The sequence below is a fragment of the Borostomias antarcticus genome, assembly GCF_949987555.1.
Source record: "Borostomias antarcticus genome assembly, chromosome: 24".
Classification (NCBI taxonomy): Eukaryota; Metazoa; Chordata; class Actinopteri; order Stomiiformes; family Stomiidae; genus Borostomias; species Borostomias antarcticus.
The window spans coordinates 16,789,930-16,812,062 of record NC_140257.1 but is presented as its reverse complement, the minus strand read 5'-3'; the positions used below and the strand labels follow the sequence as shown (position 1 = coordinate 16,812,062).

The following is a 22,133-nucleotide window of genomic DNA, read 5'->3' as shown; positions in this document are numbered from 1 at the left end:
GTCTCAGGACAGGGACATGTGGGAGGGGGTCTCAGGGACATGTGGGAGGGGGTCTCAGGACAGGGACATGTGGGAGGGGGGTCTCAGGGACATGTGGGACGGGGGTCTCAGGACAGGGACATGTGGGAGGGGGTCTCAGGGACATGTGGGAGGGGGTCTCAGGACAGGGACATGTGGGAGGGGGTCTCAGGACAGGGACATGTGGGAGGGGGGTCTCAGGGACATGTGGGAGGGGGTCTCAGGACAGGGACATGTGGGAGGGGGTCTCAGGACAGGGACATGTGGGAGGGGGTCTCAGGACAGGGACATGTGGGAGGGGGTCTCAGGACAGGGACATGTGGGAGGGGGTCTCAGGACAGGGACATGTGGGAGGGGGTCTCAGGACAGGGACATGTGGGAGGGGGGTCTCAGGGACATGTGGGAGGGGGTCTCAGGACAGGGACATGTGGGACGGGGGTCTCAGGGACATGTGGGAGGGGGTCTCAGGACAGGGACATGTGGGATGGGGGTCTCAGGGACATGTGGGAGGGGGTCTCAGGACAGGGACATGTGGGAGGGGGTCTCAGGACAGGGACATGTGGGAGGGGGTCTCAGGACAGGGACATGTGGGAGGGGGTCTCAGGACAGGGACATGTGGGAGGGGGTCTCAGGACAGGGACATGTGGGAGGGGGTCTCAGGGACAGGACAGGGACATGTGGGAGGGGGTCTCAGGACAGGGACATGTGGGAGGGGTCTCACCCTGATGGTGGAGCGCCTCCTTCGCCCACGGCCAGGTCGCTGCTCCTGCCAGCTCCTCACGAGCAGAGTTGTTGGCAAAGAAGACGTTGAGGGTGTCGGCACTGCTCAGATGGAGCACCTCCTTCAGCTCCTTCACACTCATATAAGCCCTGTGAGGAGGAGGAGGACAGAGGAGAGAGGAGTCAGGGTCAGCACTCATATAAGCCCTGTGAGGAGGAGGAGAGAGGAGTCAGGGTCACCACTCATATAAGCCCCGTGAGGAGGAGGAGAGAGGAGGAGGAGGAGGAGGAGGAGGAGGAGGAGGAGGAGGAGGAGGAGAAGAGAGGAGTCAGGATCACCACTCATATAAGCCCTGTGAGGAGGAGGAGAGAGGAGAGGAGTCAGGGTCACCACTCATATAAGCCCTGTGAGGAGGAGGAGAGAGGAGAGAGGAGTCAGGGTCACCACTCATATAAGCCCCGTGAGGAGGAGGAGAGAGGAGAGAGGAGGAGGAGGAGGAGGAGAGAGGAGTCAGGCTCACCACTGTGGAACATGACCAGGGAGTGGTAGAAGTGTCTCAAGAGAACTATGCAGTTGAGAGAGGAGGAAACGTAGGGAAACGTAATGGTTTAAATACAGAGTAACGGATATTGTCAATATCCATTGACCTCAAACTATTTAGAATGATGTCTTGGGTCAGGTTATGTTAAGGAGAATCTATTTCCTGCGTTACTTTTGGAGACTGAATGGAAGAAGGATATCCCATCCTTAGAGAGTTAATTCCTTTCAAATGTCTCCTCAAAATGCAATCAAAAACCACCAAAATATATAATTTCTGGGATTGGTTTGGACACATGAGCCCCCCTCTCCCGTGCTCCCCGCTGAGGTGCACTGCGCCTCAAAGCTGCTTTGATGTGTGAAGGTAATTTGAGGATGTGTCACATATAATTTTTCTGCTTTTGTAGCTGGAACCTTTCCGTACCTATACTGGCCTGTTCCACAGAACAGCTCCGGGTCTTAATACCTTTTTGTAATCTGCCAACGGGTCGAGGCCATTAGCAGAACCACCGACTGTTTCTTGGACGGCGTCCACTCTAGAACTGACCTAGGGTACTAGTTTGCCTTAATCTCAGCCTTGACTGAGTAAACAAGCGTGGTGCCAGTAAAGCAGACTGCTCAAATCCAGCATCGGGTCAAACGAGTTCCATAAAACATATTCATTAAAAATAAAGAAATGATTTAACCTGACAGTCAAATCGTAGATGCTTGTGTGGAATTGTATATTTTGACGTGGTAGTGCTTATAGTTTACTGTATGTGGCGTGCCCTGTAGCTGTAGGCCTGGAGAGCGCTCGCTGAATCTAACCTGGGCCGGGATTTCAAATATTATAACTGCTTGACTAATATTCTCGCTTGGCACCATGGACGTCCAGAAAGACGTTGTAACTGTCCTGCGTGTTTGCTGATGTGTTTGCTGCTGTTGTATGATAGAAGAGTTTGTGGTGGTGATGCTTAGTTGTATGCTGCATGCTCCATGTATGCTGTCTTTAACTGTCTTGCATGTTTGCTGATGATGTGCTGTTGCTGTATGTCTGTGCTGGTGATACTCACTGCTCCCTGTAGTGTTGCATGTTGTTTTATGTGTTGTGATGTGTCAATGTGTGCTGTTTATAACTGTCTTATATCTAACCTTGTTTTATTTTCAGCCCCCTAACCCTCTTCCCTCAAGAGGCTTGTGCTTTTTGCCAGGCCGCCTTTGTAAATAAAGAATTGTTCTTAAATGCTTGCCTGGTTAAATAAAGGTTAAATAAAAAATAAATAAGTAAAAAGATGGGAGCAGATAGGAAAGATGGCCGCTGGTTCCTGGACTTCCTGACCGCTAGAAGTCATAGTGTGGAGTGTGCTTCTCTCTGAAGCTCTCATCCTGCCCACAGCTCCTGCACAACCGCTTCTAACCACCGCTCGGCCCAGGAGCCGCTCCGTAGCAGGAGAATATCTTAACATGAATAGCTAAACTGTCCACCTATTTTATTTTCCGGCTCTCTCTTTCTTGCGATGCCAGAGTCTCCATGTGCCTGGCCATTCCTCACAGCTGTCTCTGAGGCTGCTTCAACAACAACTTTGTGTGTGACAGCTACTGGCTGGGGAGGCTTTTCCCCGAGCCCGGCTGTAGGAGGACCTGCACAATAACTCAGAGAGGAAAATACCTAAATCCCAGACCCCAAATATAAAAATTGTATGCTTTACAAATGCCATCAAAATGTCATCTGAATCTGGGCTTGCAGACGCTCTCTTCCAAGCGGCTAGGGGTCGCGACCTTGGGGAAGACCTACCCTGCAGATATACCAAGGAGCGCCATTTATGACACGTTCACATCTCTGCTTCTGAAGGCCAAGCTTTTCAGCTCCTGTTTAGGGTCTGGATATAAGGCCTCCCTGTCCTACTACAACAACAACAACAACAGCAACAACAACAACAACAACAACAACAGCAACAACAACAACACACGCCCGGGCGCAGAGCTGCACAGTGCATCGCTTCAGCGGCGTCATCTCAGTGGCCCTCGTTTACTAAGCGATCGTAGGACAGAAAGTTTAGCGTACTGCCATTTCACAAAGTTCTCTATTTATCAATTTGGACGTGAGCGGAGACTGAGACCAAATCTCGCTCCAAGTCTCAGACCGCGTAGCACGTTAGAGGATCATGAGACTGATTCTGACTGGCATCTAAGCGCAGCCATATAGGCCTGTTCATCACTTCACATGTAGCCTACCCTATGGCAAAATATAAGTTTTTGTAAATGCATCTTATATGTGTCATATATCCATCACATAAATGGATATTTTCCAGTTGTTTGGTGTACGTAAGAGTAATTTCGCTTTCACGTTGAGCCTCCTTGAGACTATATGCAGCCTTCCCAGATAGCAAGCGGATCTGGGCCATATACAGGCCAGACCTGGCCCTTGAGGCTTAGTTCCGGCCCATATATGGCCCAGAATCATTACACATCCGCTTGCTATCTGGGTTACAAGTCTTCAGTCTGAAATGAAAGCAAAATTAATGTTAAACCAATCAAACAATACACTGGTGACATAATTTGCAATCAAAATTAACAAATGAAAAGCAATGGGTAGGCTTCAGTCACATGTTTAAATAAGGGCTTTGACAGTCATAATATCGGTAATGCCATGCTCTAGAAGACCTATGCACGTCTAGTCTCTCTCCAGACTCAAAAATTACGAGGTAGGCTATTATTAACCTGACGTGCACCATTTTACATTGCCACAGGTGTTAGTTCTAATTAGAGATTTTGTAACTTTGTAATTTATTGTCACAATGATACTTTTTTTCTGTATGGAAGGTAAAATAATGTTTTGTTATTATTAATATTAATATTAATATTAATATTAATATTAATATTAATATTAACATATTTATATTTATATTTATATTAATATTATTATGAATCCTCCTGCCCAGCTTGCACGCTGTCTATGTAAATTTACACGTGTGAACGAACCTTTAAAATAAAATTGTAAAATGCAAGATGGTTTTCCTGAATCTTTCCATGGAGAGTGAAGAGTTGTTATTAAATTAGAGTTGGAGAAACCTCTCGTTCCATGCTGTAAACTACAGGGGCGAGGCCAGAACATGTAGGGGCGTGATATTTAAATGAAGACTGTTTTCATCCGCCACATATATCAACGCTTGATCATTTGTACGATGGGATTGGTGGCATACGAATGTTTGGTAGATCACACGTGGACGCTGTCGTACCATCATTTCTGCGGTCAGATCTGAACTCGGATCTGCGCTCCTTTCATAAATGTGGGCCAATGTGCGCATGTGTAGCAGTCAAATCGCAGGATGTGCAGTTTTGGAAAAATAACGTTTTTTTTTTTACAATTGTTTTTAGGACGTGCAATGTCAAGTAAGGCCAATTAACTCAAACACTTCGTACACATCATGCTACTTTTTTGCTTCTTGATACAAAAGGAAAACTTGCACATTCTCCTTTACCAAGACTAATCTACAAGAGATAACAATTTACTCCTACTGTTTAAGGGTTCTTGTATGCACAGTGATTGTTGCTAGAGAGTGACATATATCACGCAGAGCAAAATATATTATTGTATGAAAATAAAATAACTAAAATATTGTATCGTTCAGCCCTACCCTGCATGGCCTCATGTAGTTTAACTTATGAAAAATAAAAGTCTAAAAAGAGGTCAGCCTAAGGGCTATTTAGTGCGCGGTATATTCCTGCAATTCCCAGTGCCTTCAGAGGAATCGACCCGCAGCTGCGTGTAGGACACACACACCAGTGGATTAAATATATCATGAAGTTATCAATAATGTTTCGAGTGGGCCCTGAAACGTATTACAGCTCAATAAACAGGGAGCCTAGTCTACAGCACGGACAGAAGGTAAAATTGATGTTGATGATTCAAATGACATGTCTGTTTGGCAGCGGCGTGGCCTCGCAGTGCTTAGCGCAAAGCTCCAAACATGTGGCTGATGTTAGGCTCTGCCTGATTTATCACATCTGCGAAGTGGATCAAACAACAAACATTCCTGTTTGATGTGCGCCAGGCGAAAGACATTTCTACCTACATGTGCGCTATTAGGGGAGATAGACATTGTGGCAAGACTTCATGCGTTCCGAAGCCCAAATAGGCCATCCTGTCAGAGTGAATTGAAGGGAGGAGGCCTCTGGTTCTGTTGTTTAGCTATAATAGGTGTATACTTTGGCTTCTCTCTGGATCCCCGATGCACATGCTCTCCAAAAGCGCTCAGGGATTTCAATATGTACGCTGCATGCTCTTCAATATGACTCCAAAGAAAAGTACACTGAGGAGACAGACACTCTGGAAAGTCCAGACATTACTGATGGAGTTCTGAGCTAAATAGCCTCTGTGGAGCTACTATACCAAGGCATGGATATCATTACTGGCTACGACAACATTCAAAGACACTTGTCGGCAGGATAGCAGGATAGTATCCAGTGATTTCAAACTGAATGCAGGCCCATAGCCAGGGGGGGATCGGGTGGATCGAACGAACCCCCCCTCACGACCAAAGGTCCAGAATTTAAGACAAAAGGTCCACACCCCCCTGTCAACAAATCGCTGGACAATCAAAATAATCTGTCCGCCGTCAACAAATCGAAACGATAAGGTCCACTTTTTGAAACAAAATGACCCCCCCCCTCCACAAGGCTGGCTACGGGCCTGGAATCTCTTTCCTGCTTTTATGATTCTATGCTGCAAGTGGCAGAACCGCTTTCCCCTTCTGGATCCTGGATCTACCTGTCCACCCCGTGGTTCTACCTGTCCACCCCGTGGTTCTACCCGTCCACCCTGTGGTTCTACCTGTCCACCCCGTGGTTCTAGCTGTCCACCCTGTGGTTCTACCTGTCCACCCTGTGGTTCTACCTGTCCACCCTGTGGTTCTACCCGTCCACCCCGTGGTTCTACCTGTCCACCCCGTGGTTCTACCTGTCCACCCCGTGGTTCTACCCGTCCACCCCGTGGTTCTACCCGTCCACCCCGTGGTTCCCTACCTCTCGGGCGACTCGGGGTCGAAGCAGGTCTTCAGGACGTCCGTGACCTCCGGGTCGCAGCAGTCTCCGTCGTCGTAGTCGTAGTGGACGCTGTTGCACTCCGCGTCGCAGACGCCGTCCTGCCTCTTCCAGGCATAGCAGGGTCCCGGGGCCAGGCGCAGGCAGTCCCCGCCATCGTGGCCCGTCCGCGGGTGGTCGCACTCCGGGTCGCACTGCCGGTTCCCGATCTTGGAGACGCGGCAGTTGCCGAGGACGAAGCGGCGGCGCAGGGTGGAGTTCCGCACGGCGAGCGTCCGCAGCTCCAGGCTGATGTTGTACGGCCGGAAGGCAGTGGCCAGCGCGGCGTGCTGCCGGAGGATCTGCGCCTCCGAGACCGTGGGCTGGCCGCCGGCGTCGTCGCACACGTTCACCACGCGGTAGCGGACGCGCTTCTCGGCGCGCAGCTGCCAGTGGCGGTTGTAGCCGTGGGCGATGTCGGTGTTGTCGCAGGCGGTCAGGCCGCAGGGAGGTGGGACGAAGGGAGACACGTGCTCCCGCTCCGGCGCCGCGATGACCACCAGCGAGGGGGCGTGGCCGGCTCTGTGAGGGGTCCACTGATGCTCCACCTGGGGGAAGTCAAGTCAGGTTTTAGTCGAGCACGTTTCACAGAGGGGGCATGGCTTCGGGAAACCATCCTGATCACCCTCACTTTCAGTTTCTCTCTGCAGATCAGACTGGACTTCCAGCTGGCTCCAATGGTTTCTCTCCGATTATGTTTTGACCGGGCCAATCAGGGACTATGTTCTGACTGCAGTTCTGCCACTCCACTAGCCCCTGATTGGTTCCCCTAGTTAATGAAAATGAAATACAGACCGCTGGCAAAACACTCTCCTGAAGCAACAAGCGGTAACGTTAACATTAGTAGAGTAAACACAGCCGTAAGGGCAGTATTGCAAAAATAGACTCAATAACAACAATTAAAGAACAAGAGTACAGCATGCTCTAGTGGAGTTCTTCTGACTGGATTTGGCAAAAGTTTTGTTTTCGCTGACTGGCTGAAGGAGTCTGTCAAGGCAAGCCCACTATAATCGTTGTAGATGGGGGGAAGGCCAGACTGAGCTGCGGAGAGAGAATGAAAGAGAGCCATCCAGATCCGGGTGGTCTCACGAGGCTAGCCCGATAGCACGGCACCAACGAGAAGCACCAGTACCAGACGAGGAGAAAGGGAAGAGGCGCTTCACCTCAGAGAAGTCTCCCCCGAGAGCCAGGACGGGTCTCTCCTTATCGCTCGGCGAGTGACCCTTCAGGAGCTCCTCGTGACTGCGGGCGCGGCCCCACAGCGCCACGCCCCCCACGTGACCCCGGAAGTTGTGTCCGACCTCGGAGCGCTCCCCGCCGAGGAGGAGGGTCCTGCAGGCGGCCATGAAGGGGCTGTAGAGGTCGCCGGTCTGCAGGCCGCTCTCGCCCACCTTGGCGCCGTCGACGTACAGCCTCATCCTCCGGCCGTCGTAGCTGGCCGCCACGTGGCTCCAGGCGTCGTGCCGGTAGCGGTGGTGCCCGTAGACGGTGGTGGACGTGGGGGCGCGGTCCGTGCGGAGCGTGAAGAAGAAGCGGGCGTCGCTCTGGGCCGCCGGCTCCACGGTCCTGATGCCCACCGCCCAGCCCCTCTCGCTCAGAGAGTGAGAACAGTTGTCAAAAACCCCTGAGAGACGAGCCAACAGTAGAACAACACATTACATGATAAGCATCCTCCTCCTCAAGTGTAATTAAACACTAGAGAGAGAGAGAGATAAAGACAGAGGGATAGAGAGAGGAAGAAAGAGGGAGGGAGAGAGAGGAAGAGAGAGATAAACATAGAGGGATAGAGAGAGTAAGAAAGAGGGAGGGAGAGAGAGGAAGAGAGAGATAAACAGAGGGATAGAGAGAGTAAGAAAGAGAGAGGGAGAGAGAGGAAGAGAGAGAAACAGAGGGATAGAGAGAGTAAGGGAGAGAGAGAAAGGGATAGGGAGGGGGAGAGAGACAGAGAGAGGGATAGAGAGAGAGAGAGAGAGAGAGAGGGAGATAAAGATAGAGGGATAGAGAGTAAGGGAGAGAGAGAAAGAGAGGGAGAGAGAGAGGGAAAGAGAAAGAGAGGGAGAGAGAGAAAGAGAGAGAGAGGGATAGGGAGAGGGAGAGAGGGAGAGAGGGATAGAGAGAGAAAGAGAGAGAGAGGGAGAGAGAAAGAGAGGGATAGGGAGAGAGAGGGAGAGAGAGGGAGAGAGTAAGGGAGAGAGAGAAAGAGAGGGATAGAGAGAGGGAAAGAGAGAAAGAGAGGGAGAGAGAGAAAGAGGGAGAGATGGATAGAGAGAGAAAGAGAGAGAGAGGGAGGGAGAGGGGGATATGGAGAGAGAGAGAGAGAGAGGGAGAGAGAGGGAGAGGGGGATATGGAGAGAGAGAGAGGGAGAGAGGGATAGGTAGAGGGAGGGAGAGGGAGAGAGGGATAGAGAAAGAGAGAGAGGGAGAGAGAGGGAGAGAGGGATGGGGTGAGGGAGAGAGAGAGAGTTGAGGGTCTGGAGGAGGCCCTGATTACCAGCTGTTTTTCAGACAGAGCTCTCTCACATCTGGGCTCCAGATGTTCCGACCGACTGGGACAACAAGGGGTCAGGGAACCCCTTCACCCTCCACACACACACTCTCACACACACACACACACACACTCACACACACACACACACACACACACAAGTACACACACGCATACACACGCATACACACGCACACAGACACACGCACGCACACACACACATGCACACACACACGCACGCACACATTACACCCACCCACACACACACTCTCCACTCACTCACCCCCCCCCACACACACACACACACACACGAGTACACACACACCCTCTCTCCACACTACACACACACACACACACACTACACTACAGTACAGGCACACACACACAGACAGTACACGCACACACACCCTCCCTTACAGTACACACAGTCACACAAACACACACTCAGACAGTTTTGATGGGAGGGGGGTGGGCAGAGAGAGAGAGAGAAAGGAAGCAGACATCAACAGCACCATGGTCCCAGAGGAGGGGGCTAGCACCATGGCCCCAGAGGAGGGGGCCAGCACCATGGTCCCAGAGGAGGGGGCCAGCACCATGGTCCCAGAGGAGGAGAGGGGGCCAGCACCATGGTCCCAGAGGAGGGGGGTCTCATGGTCCCAGAGGAGGGGGCCAGCACCATGGTCCCAGAGGAGGGGTACAGCACCATGGTCCCCGAGGAGGGGGCTAGCACCATGGTCCCAGAGGAGGGGGCTTGCACCATGGTCCCAGAGGAGGGGGCTAGCACCATCGTCCTAGAGGAGGGGTTCAGCACCATGGTCCCAGAGGGGTTCAGCACCATGGTCCTAGAGGAGGGGGCCAGCACCATGGTCCCAGAGGAGGGGGCCAGCACCACGGTCCCAGAGGAGGGGGCTAGCACCATGGTCCCAGAGGAGGGGGCTTGCACCATGGTCCCAGAGGAGAGGGCCAGCACCATGGTCCCAGAGGAGGGGGCTAGCACCATCGTCCTAGAGGAGGGGTTCAGCACCATGGTCCCAGAGGAGGGGTTCAGCACCATGGTCCCAGAGGAGGGGTTCAGCACCATGGTCCCAGAGGAGGGGGCTAGCACCATGGTCCCAGAGGAGGGGGCTAGCACCATGGTCCCAGAGGAGGGGGCCAGCACCATGGTCCCAGAGGAGGGTTCAGGACCACGGTCCCAGAGGAGGGGTTCAGCACCATGGTCCCAGAGGAGGGGTTCAGCACCATGGTCCCAGAGGAGGGGGCCAGCACCATGGTCCCAGAGGAGGGTGGACAGTGTTTAGGATACTGCATGTGTAGTACTCTCAGAAAGCTATACGCTTTTGATATTTTTATATTATTTTATTCAAACTAATAATTTAATTCTACATAAACTGTAAGACATTTAGTTGATATAAGGTATGGAGAGGGGAGCCAATGACGTTAGGTTTAGCAGGTCAGATGGTTTAGTGCCCGGTTTCCTCTAGAGGGCGCACGCGCGTTTCCTTTAGAGCAGATTTGGGAAGAAAGAAGCTGGTCCCGTCTCTTCATCCTCTGTCTTTTCTTTAATATTTTCCAGGTTAGTAAAACGTGACAAGCACTTAAAACCAACTTCCAAGGTTATTATATGAATGTAGAATACATTTGAGGGATGTGATATGTTGTTGTGAATGTTGTGAAGTGTTATTTTGAAGAGAATTGTGCCTCGTGGCCGTCCTGTATTTTCGTTGCTAGCTAGCCAGCTACAAAACGGCACCCCAACAACTGGTGAAAGTGAGAGTGGTTTTCCTGATTACACTTGACCGATCTTTTGTACTATTAGTGTGTGAGTTTATTGAGTGATGAAAGTCTCATTTTGAGACTACAGTTCAAAGTGTATTATATTGATAGCTCCCAGTGTTATGTGCTGATAATTTGGAAAAGCCAATTTAGAATATTTTGAGTGAGTAACTCAGCTACAGTAGAGAAGTACTGTATTATTGATTGATATCAGAATAGGTAGGCCTTGACTACTGTATTTGTGTTTATTGAGCATGTGAAGAGTATTGAAGTATGAGTATGTGAAGAGTATTGAAGTATGAGTATGTGAAGACGATGTGTGAATGTATTATTTTCATCTAAATGTTTATTTGTTTGAGACTACATGGAATGTGGATCCTAGAACCAGCATGAATGTTGAGAATTTAGTATTGAGATTGATGGACAATAACCACTAGCACTAGGGACATTTTTGAATAGGGATGATTTGTATTGAATAATTGTGTAAATAAATACGAGAGCAGATTTGGGAAGAAAGAAGCTGGTCCCGTCTCTTCATCCTCTGTCTTTTCTTTAATATTTTCCAGTGGGATTGAAGAGCTCGGGCACACTAATATTGTTACCACCGTACTATCGCCTCGTGCGGGTAACAAAATTTGGGGGCTCGTTCCGGGATCCGTCCTCGTCACAAGCATCAGAGCGACGGGTCCAGTGATTCCAGAACCACGTGACAAGGTGGGGAAGCGTACTGCAGACCAGGAGTCAGCCAGTGAGCGTCCGTCGAGGGAAATCTAGGTCAAGAGTCTTCGCCTCGCTACGGAGCTGCACAGCCGATCCGGGGGTCAAAGTACATCCGTCATCAGGAGCCGCAGGTTCATCAGACTAACAAACACACTACAAGGACTACAGCTACACACACACACACACCATGTCTACGACACGCAAAGAGCTGGTGTGGAACATTAAAAGGAACTTGTTCAGAATCTCGAACATTAACATCTACAACGTTGCAAGGGACCTGGCAACCGACAGTGAAGACCAAGCCAAGCTGAGCCCAAGCGATGAGGAAGGCTGCACAGACTTTGTGGTTGCCTACATGCAGTCTGAGAAATTGCTCAAAAGTGAAGATGAAGGTATGGCTCAGTTGTTGATGTTGAATGATGTGGTGAATAGAGTGATTGTTTCTGTTGATTTGTCACCTAATGGGACATGTGATGATGTTGTACATGTTAGTCCTACTAGTCCATCCACGGTGGGCCCAGAGCATGTAACCCAATCACACTCTGAACAAAACACAATCACACAACCACATCCCCACTCCCAGCCACATGTCCACACAACTTCACAGTCAGTGGAGGAGCTGAGAAGAATGTATGTACAGCTGGGTGAGCAACTGAGACTGTGTGAAGCCACTACGGCCCTGCCAGCCACTTTAAACAGCCAGCAAGGTGAGTCGCTGTCGCCCACAATGCCGACCCCAAGGATACCAGAGAGAGTGGTTCCGCTAAAGGACCTCCACTATCTTCCCCGGAGGGAATTTAAAGTACATGGGGGCCAAATCGGGGACCAGAGTTCTGAAATAGGCTATAACAGCATCAGTAAGCAAATGGATGAGGGAGTCAGAGAGGGCTTTGGAGAGGCAGAAGTGGTCCGGGGTGTGTTAAGAGTGATCAAACCAGGAACCTTTAGGGACATGCTCGTAAATAAAGACGAAATGACAGTCTCTGAACTTAAGGGCTTCCTCCGATCTCACCTTGGTGAAAAAGCAAGCACAGAGATGTTTCAGGAGTTGATGTGTGCTAGACAGCTCGAACAAGAGTCACCCCAGCAGTTCCTGTACCGCATGATTGGCCTCAAACAGAAACTCCTTTTCCAGTCAAAGCAGGTTAATACTGACATCTCCTATGATCCTAAGACCATTCAAGAGGTTTTTCTCCACAGTATCTATCAGGGCCTGGGGCCAAAGCACACTGATATCCGACAGAGACTGAGACCTCTCCTCTGGGACGGTCAGCTCACTGATGAGGAAATCGTTGGCCAGGTAATGAAGATGATTAATGAGGAGAATGAGCACCAGCGCAGAATCGGCCAGCCCCCTCGTCAGTCAAAGGTAACACACGCACATGCCGCAAAGGTGGACACAGGTGACTGGCCAACCAATGACAAACAAAAGGGTGGAGCCACAGACAGTAATAACATGACCATCCAACAGCTCAGTACTCAGGTTGAGACCCTGACACGTATGATGACCACACTGCTGGAGAAACAGATGGGAAACGGCCAGGCGGCGTATCAACAGACCTCCCCAGCTCAAGTGTCGCCACACCCCCAGCCCTACCACACTTCTCAGCCACCTCCTAACCGATATCCCCAACCCCCACTGAGACAAGAGAGACAGCCCTGCCACTCTCCTCAGCCACCTTCCAACCAATATCCTCAAACCCCACAGAGTCAAGAGCGAGGACGAACATCTCGTTGCCCAAAATGCACTGAACAGAACCGACAGGAGTGTAACCACTGCTTCGTATGTGGAGAGACAGGACATCGGGCAGTAGGGTGCTTGAAACGGACCAAGTTTCAGGGAAACGGGAGCCGGTCTCAGCCGAGGGACAGCCAGAGACCGGGATACACCCTCAGTCCCAATCACTAAACCCCATCCCCATGCAACAACCCCAACAGCATAAGCCGAACCAACAACCATCACACAGGCCTGCCTGCCGGAGTGTCACAGGAAGCAAAGTTCCCCTAGTCGGAAAGAGAAGCTACCTCAAATGTCTGATTGGTGGATATCCAACTACAGTCCTGTTTGACACCGGCTCACAGGTGAGCATAATAGACAGAGAATGGGCCAATACTCATATCCCCAGCTATCCAGTGAGGCCGTTACAGGAGCTCCTTGAAGAAAATGTAGGCCTAGAAGTTGTCGGTATGGGTGGCCATGCTATCCCTTATGATGGATGGGTTGAGCTCACTGTCAACCTCACAGGTAATGACGACCCCAACCTCGCCATACAAACCCCCTTCTTAGTCAGTCGACTGTCTCTGTCCCAGCCGATAGTCGGAGCTAATGTACTTGAGGAGATCATCCATAGGCGAGAATCCTCCGGTGATGCTGTGAGCACAGTAATCAGTCTCCTACGAAGTGCCTTCGGAATGGAAGAAGAGCAAGTGGTGGCCATGGTCAACTTCATTCAAGTACCCCAAAAGACTGACTGCCGTCCAGCCACAGTGAGAGTGGGAAGGAACAATGTTGTCATCCCGCCTAGGAAAGCAGTGCATGTGTGGTGCAGAGTACCCCCGAATTTCGACACCTCTGACCCCCGTGTCTTGTATGAACCAACGGAAGAGAACCCTGTTACAGACCAGCTGAGCATAGGAGAAGGCCTCCTGGAAGTCAAGAACACTCGACGGCCTTACGTCAAAGTGCCCATCTCCAACCACTCTGAACATGGGATCATTCTACCAAAGAGGACTCCCTTGGGCACCATCCAATGTGTCGCCAAGATCCTTGAAACAGACGCGGCAGAACCTCAACAGATTGGAGTCACAGTGAAAACAACCACAACAGCAGAGGTCAACAAAATCGCCTCCTCCAATGGTTCTCCCACTGATTCCTGGCTACCGCCTGTTGACATCAGCCACCTCAGTCCAGAACAACAACAGATGGTGAGAGAGGTCCTGCAGGAAGAGTCTGGGGCGTTCGCTCGTGACAGTGGTGACGTTGGCTGTATCCCCTCCTTACAGATGGAGATCAGGCTCAAGGATGACACCCCAGTACAAAAAGCCTATGCATCTATCCCCAAACCATTATACAAGGAGGTCAAAGAATACATTCAGGATTTGCTGGTGAAGGGATGGATCATCAAGTCGCGATCGCCTTACGCCGCCCCGGTCATATGTGTGAGGAAGAAAGACGGTTCATTACGCCTGTGTGTCGACTATAGACTCTTAAATAGCAAGACAGTGCCAGACCGACACCCCCTCCCCCGGATCCAGGATCTCACCGACTCACTGGGAGGTTACAGCTGGTTTTCGATCCTGGACCAGGGGAAGGCCTATCACCAAGGCTTCATCGCCGAAGGATCCAGACATCTGACAGCATTCACAACGCCTTGGGGACTCTACGAGTGGGTTAGGATGCCCTTTGGGTTGTCAAATGCACCCGCTGCATTCCAGAGGAGCATGGAGGAGATGCTCGACACGCTCCGAGACGAATGTTGCATCCCTTACTTGGATGATGTTTTGTGTTTCTCCAAGTCCTTCGAAGAACATGTACAGGTGCTGCGCAGAGTCCTACAAGCCCTACAACACCACGGCGTGAAACTGAAGCCGGAGAAGTGCGAGCTATTCCGCAAAGAGGTCCGCTATGTTGGCCGGCTGGTGTCTGCGGACGGAGTGAGGGTGGACCACAAAGACATCGAGGCAGTGCAGATCCTGAAAAACAAAAGACCACAGACAGTGGGTGAGGTCAGGCAGTTGCTGGGTTTCCTGAGCTATTACCGTACATATGTGCAAGACTTCTCCCGGATAGCAAAACCCCTGTACGACCTACTCAAGACTAAGACCAACACCAGCACACCCCCACCCAAACCACTGCGGGGAAAGTCAAACAGTCCCCAGCAGCCATCCCGTACACCTGTAGAATGGCGTGAGGAACACCAGCAGATTTTGGAAGGACTGATCGACAGACTGACCAAACCTCCAGTGCTGGCGTATCCAGATTTCAATTGCCCCTTCACACTCCACACTGACGCTTCTCAAAAAGGCCTGGGAGCAGTTCTATATCAGAAACAGGATGGGAAGATGAGAGTGATTGGCTATGGGTCACGCACCTTAACACCGGCGGAGGAGAACTACCATCTGCACAGTGGAAAGCTGGAGTTCTTAGCGTTAAAGTGGGCAGTATGTGACAAGTTCCGGGATTATCTGTTTTATGCCCCTCATTTTACCATCGTCACAGACAATAATCCCCTGACGTACATCCTAAGTACAGCCAAACTCAACGCGGTGGGCCATCGCTGGGTGGGTCAACTTGCTGATTTCAATTTCAACATCATCTATCGGCCTGGAAAAGCTCACATCGATGCCGACACCCTGTCCCGTTATCCCCTGGACATCAACACCCTCCTGGCGGAGTGTTCAGAGGAGTTGTCAGATGATGCAGTGTGTGCGATCTGGGAAGGAAGTCGAAGAGCCCAACAGAAGGATGTTGCCTGGGTGGCGGCTCTCAACTTAGCATCACAAGTTCAACCCCCTGTGGAGCCTCTGCAAACCATCAGCCATGATCAACTAGTCAGAGCACAAAGGGCAGACCCTGCAATCGGGAAGGTGATCACTTCAAAAGAAAACAACACACCACCAGATGAAGTCGACGCAAGCACGAAAAGACTTCTGCGGGAATGGAGCAAATTGCACATCGAGGATGGCCTGCTCTACAGGAAGACGATTGGTCGAAGACAACTGGTCCTGCCCTCCACCTACAAACAGCTGGCACTCACCCATCTACATAACAACATGGGCCACGTAGGTGTTGAGAAAGTCCTGAGTCTAGCCAGGGAAAGGTTCTATTGGCCCTTTATGAAGAAAGATATCGAAGAATATGTCACAAGAAAGTGCCCGTGTATCAAGCAGAAGAAGCCGACCACCCCTGAAAGAGCACCTATGAGCAGCATAACATCAAACTCTCCCCTCGAACTCGTCTGCATTGATTTCCTCCATCTAGAAACCAGTCGGGGTGGATATGAATACATCTTGGTCGTGATCGACCACTTCACTCGATTCGCGCAGGCGTACCCTACCAGGAACAAAGCTGGCAAGACGGCGGCTGACCGACTGTTCAATGACTTCATCCCCAGATTCGGATACCCTGACAAACTCCACCATGACCAGGGCCGGGAGTTTGAAAACGAACTGTTCCGAACCCTCAGACAGTTGTCCAGCGTCGGCCACTCAAGAACTTCACCCTATCACCCCCAGGGAAACCCCGCCGAGAGACTGAACCGGACCCTGTTGCAAATGCTTCGTACACTGGGTGAGAAGGAGAAGGAGAATTGGAAAGACCATCTTCACCACGTGATTCACGCGTACAACTGCACAAAGCATGAATCTACAGGCTTCTCTCCTTACTTCTTGTTGTATGGCCGTCATCCACGCCTGCCTGTCGACCTTCTCTTCGGCCTTATCACAGATGAAGATGCTGAAACTCCAAGAGGATATGCAGAGAAATGGGCCGGGAAGATGACAGAAGCATATCGGATAGCAAATGAGAACAGTCAACAGTCCAGCTCAAAAGGAAAGAAATACTACGACAGAAGGAGCAAAGGTGTGACTCTTCAGGAAGGAGACCGGGTCCTGGTACGGAACCTCAGCGAAAGAGGCGGCCCCGGAAAACTCAGAAACTACTGGGAGAAAAACATCTATATCGTGAGAGAGCAAGTAGGAGACAATTCAGTCTACAAGGTAACTTCAGAGAGAGGAGGCACTACTCGCACCTTGCACCGAAACATGCTGTTACAAGTGAACGACTTACCTGTTGAGCTACCCGAAAACACAGTCACCACCACCAACAAACCTAAGCCCAAAGAGAGAACTGGGAGGTCCCCATCAACTGAGACCACAGGACAGACACCGAGGCCAGATACCAGTGACTCTGAAGAAGAGGATGGGATGCCTGGATATTGGCTACGGATACCTGTGAGAGATCAAAGGAGTGCAAACCGACCAGCTCAGTTACCAAACAGACCTGAACCGAATAGAACCTACACGAGGGAGGAAACCACTGTTGAACCTGAAAGAGAGGAAATGGAAAATGGAACAGATGAGGACCAGGAAAATCACATTGATTCTGGACAAGAACTAGACTCATCTCAACTGAACGGTGACACCCCAGAAACACCCCAGGTAACTCACCAGGAGAAAGAGGTCCAACCATCCCCCTCTGATGACCAGGTCCCCCTGAGACGGTCTACCAGAGAAAGGCAACCTCGCCACGTGTTCACATACCCCTCCCTTGGTCAACCTACCTACCATCTAAATCCTATGGTGAATGCAGTCGGAGCCCAGCACACCCCATGGACTTACCTGACTAACCCATATCACTACATCCAACCCTTCCAACCCCCATATGTCAATCCCTACTCATACCCACCTGCCACATACCCCATCCATTGTTTCTGAACCACTAAAGAATATACACAGTTTACATTACCAGGTTGGTAACAAGTTAATGTTCAATTATTAGTGTCAAGTGTCAGGAGCCACTTTAGTTTGTGGGGGAGTGTGTAGTACTCTCAGAAAGCTATACGCTTTTGATATTTTTATATTATTTTATTCAAACTAATAATTTAATTCTACATAAACTGTAAGACATTTAGTTGATATAAGGTATGGAGAGGGGAGCCAATGACGTTAGGTTTAGCAGGTCAGATGGTTTAGTGCCCGGTTTCCTCTAGAGGGCGCACGCGCGTTTCCTTTAGAGCAGATTTGGGAAGAAAGAAGCTGGTCCCGTCTCTTCATCCTCTGTCTTTTCTTTAATATTTTCCAGGTTAGTAAAACGTGACAAGCACTTAAAACCAACTTCCAAGGTTATTATATGAATGTAGAATACATTTGAGGGATGTGATATGTTGTTGTGAATGTTGTGAAGTGTTATTTTGAAGAGAATTGTGCCTCGTGGCCGTCCTGTATTTTCGTTGCTAGCTAGCCAGCTACAAAACGGCACCCCAACAACTGGTGAAAGTGAGAGTGGTTTTCCTGATTACACTTGACCGATCTTTTGTACTATTAGTGTGTGAGTTTATTGAGTGATGAAAGTCTCATTTTGAGACTACAGTTCAAAGTGTATTATATTGATAGCTCCCAGTGTTATGTGCTGATAATTTGGAAAAGCCAATTTAGAATATTTTGAGTGAGTAACTCAGCTACAGTAGAGAAGTACTGTATTATTGATTGATATCAGAATAGGTAGGCCTTGACTACTGTATTTGTGTTTATTGAGCATGTGAAGAGTATTGAAGTATGAGTATGTGAAGAGTATTGAAGTATGAGTATGTGAAGACGATGTGTGAATGTATTATTTTCATCTAAATGTTTATTTGTTTGAGACTACATGGAATGTGGATCCTAGAACCAGCATGAATGTTGAGAATTTAGTATTGAGATTGATGGACAATAACCACTAGCACTAGGGACATTTTTGAATAGGGATGATTTGTATTGAATAATTGTGTAAATAAATACGAGAGCAGATTTGGGAAGAAAGAAGCTGGTCCCGTCTCTTCATCCTCTGTCTTTTCTTTCATATTTTCCAGTGGGATTGAAGAGCTCGGGCACACTAATATTGTTACCACCGTACTATCGCCTCGTGCGGGTAACACATGCATGCCAAGTCAATTCATAATAGTATATAATGCACTGTAATAATACTACTTAGCTGTGACAACACAATGGCAGTAATACTGTATCAATCAAAGCCAAAGGATGTAAATGTCTTATAACAAATCCTAATTTGCTATAAAGCAACCACATTAACAGAACACATTAGGGTAAGTAATGATGCTAAGCATATAAATGGTTAATGGGGTGAGTTGGGGGAGGGGGGGGTATGAGAGTTCATTTCCCTGAGGATGGGGGGGTACAGAGCACAGCGCTGATGACCCACTCAGTTTACTCACATGGACCGAAGCATTAGGATGAACAAAACCTTCCTTCCACTCTTCTCCCTATCATAAATAATCAATTCACTGATTGTCAAAAATACATCAAAATGGCAGCCTTATCGATTCACACAACTGAACCTTTCCTGTTCAGCCCTGGGTTCCTATGGGTCAATGGTATCAGTTGATAGGAAGTCCAGCCGAATATGATCCTCTGGACGGTCAAAACATGGGTCTGAAATAAAGTGACCTGTCAATACAGGAGGAAGTGCTGAGCAGGGCGTTCGTCCCCGGGCCGGTCCCGGACTCACAGCAGAGACAGGACCGGACAAATGTCTGAACACACTAAATGGACCTGTCACACGTCTATAGGCAAGGCAAGGCTAGTTTATTTGTAGCACATTTCAGCAACAAGGTAATTCAAAGTGCTTTACATGAGACATTAAAAGCATCAAGTGCAAAACATAAAAGGTCATATAAAAGGAAATGCAAAAAGGACACTTTTCTTTATCACATACTGAAACCTTCTCTCTCTCCACTCACATACGTACAATGTCCTTCTGGATAGTCGCTCGCTGGCTTTTCACCAGTGCCTCAAACATCCTTTCTGAGCAAGGGACCACATCAGCTGTCAGTGGCTTACTGTTGTGTCACTAGACACACCTTGCACCAAAAAAACAACTTCTCCATTTCCAACATTTCCTCCCTCATTCACATGTACATTATATTACCCATACCGTGAGATTGTTTCACAATGAAAAGTGGTTTATAAATAAATGATTTATTATGAATATGATTGTGAATATGAGTATGAATATGATTATTGTTGTTATTATTATCATACGAGGTACAGCTTCAAGTTGCAGCAGCGTTGGCTAAAAAGCTTGTGATTAATATCTATGGGAGAAAGGCGGTCAGACACGACGCTCTCCTCCATTAAAGACATAAAAAGAGCGGACCCTGTGTCCACCTGGCAGCCCGCTGAGAGGCAGCGAGCGGGACGATCCGGACCACCTAGCCGTGGGGGCGGACCCGATCTCGCCTCCCTCCGTGTGAGTAAACATCTGGACCGAGAGGAACCCCGAACCCCGTGAACCCTCGGACCACCGGACAGCTGGTGACCACTTGTTACTGGAACCTGCCATGTTTACACCTCATAACGGCTCGTTCCTCCGAGGCTCTCGTCTGCACTGCACTGCCTTCACACTACCCACAATCCTCCACTCAACACAGCCAATTAAATAATCAGAAACAGAATACGCTGTTAGAGTATTGTGTAGAGAGAGAGGGAGGAAGAGAGAGATGGAGAGAGAGGGAGGAAGAGAGATGGAGAGAGAGAGAGAGATGGGGAAGTAGAGGGAGAGAGAGATGGAGAGAGAGGGGGGGTGGAGAGAGAGGGAGGGAGGAAGAGAGAGAGATGGAGAGAGGGGGAGGAAGAGAGAGATGGAGAGAGAGAGGGAGGGAGGAAGAGGGAGATGGAGGGAGATAGAGAGAGGGGGTGGAGAGAGAGAGGGAGGGAGGAAGAGAGAGAGATGGAGAGAGAGAGCGGAAGAGAGAGATGGAGAGAGAGAGAGATGGAGAGAGAGATAGAGAGAGGGAGGGAGGAAGAGAGAGAGAGATGGACAGAGAGGGCAGAAGAGAGAGATGGAGAGAGAGAGAGGGAGGGAGGAAGAGAGAGATGGAGAGAGAGATAGAGAGAGAGATGGAGAGAGAGAGAGAGAGGGAGGGAGGGAGTAAGAGAGAGAGAGATGGAGAGAGAGGGCGGAAGAGAGAGATGGAGAGAGAGAGAGAGAAAGAGAGTTGGAGAGAGAGAGAGAGAGGAAGGGAGGAAGAGAGAGATGGAGAGAGAGAGAAAGAGAGAGTTGGAGAGAGAGAGAGAGAGAGGGAGGGAGGAAGAGAGAGATGGAGAGAGAGAGAGAGAGAGAGAGAGAGAGAGGGGGGGGTGTCTCTAAGACGAAGGTGTCTCACCTGCTATGACGGCTGGGTTGGCCTGCCCTCCCCCTGGCTTCACCCACAGCTCCAGACTGAAGCGCTCTCTGGGCAGCCGCACGCCGGCCGCCGGGCTGACCCTCAGCTGCTCCCTCTGCCCGCTGAAGTACAGGGCAGCCATCCGGCCGGCGGGCACGCCAGGCGCCCCGGACGCCCAGGGGGCCGCGCTGCCGATGGGCCCGGGGGCCGCCGCCCCCCCCTGCTCCTCCTCCCCAGAGTGGCCCTCGCTCTCAGCCACGGAGCCGGCCCCCGGCCGCCGGCCCCTGGACAACGGGCCGTCCTCATCGTCATCATCTTCGTCTTCGTCGTGGTGGGCGGCGGAGGCGGGGCTGCGGGGTAGCCTCCGGTGGAGGAGGGGGGCGGCGTCGGTCGCGGCCGGCCGCGTCTCTGCGAGCGGAGGCCGCCCCCGCTGCCGGCTGTCGGAACGTGACCCCACGACCTCCGGTCTGTCCGAGCCCGCGTCCGAGCCCGGGGCTTCCGACAGACCGAGGAGTGTTTTTCTGCGGACCGACGGCTGAGGTGTGTATTTGGGGATCGCGTCCCTCTTCTCTTCCCCGCTCAAGCGCTTCCCAAACGCCCAATGAGAAGCTTTAAAGTACTCTGAGTCAGAGGCGGCGTCGGACCTGCAGCCCCCCGCGCCGCAGGAGGACTCGGGAGCGGCGGAGCGGTACAGGTCCCTGCGGCGCCGCGCCTGCGTGCGCGGGTGCGCCACTAGAGGGTGCGCTTGCGCAGTTAACCAGCGGGCTTGACGCGGGTGCCGGCCGCCGGAGCGGCACTGCTCACCTGCTGCCCGCTCCCTGTCCGCTCTCTGCGCCATGCTGCGCTTGTACCGTCGGATGGGATCGGACTGCGCAGAGTTTAGCAGCCACGTGTTGACAAGTATGAGGACAACAGCGAGTAGTCTGATGAACAACAT

The 22,133-nt window shown here is 50.6% G+C and overlaps 1 protein-coding gene across 1 annotated transcript in view; it reads right to left on the bottom strand.

Moving 5' to 3' along the window:
- Positions 1-22,133, bottom strand: part of pappa2 (pappalysin 2) — a gene marked incomplete at its 5' end in the record, with an annotated part of 67,220 nt that extends 45,087 nt beyond the window's left edge. Inside the window, 4 exons of the mRNA XM_084458339.1 lie at positions 740-888; positions 6,281-6,885; positions 7,501-7,961; positions 21,197-22,133. Of these exons, the coding sequence (XP_084314465.1) occupies positions 740-888; positions 6,281-6,885; positions 7,501-7,961; positions 21,197-22,133 (2,152 nt within the window). The remainder of the gene's footprint in view (positions 1-739; positions 889-6,280; positions 6,886-7,500; positions 7,962-21,196) is intronic.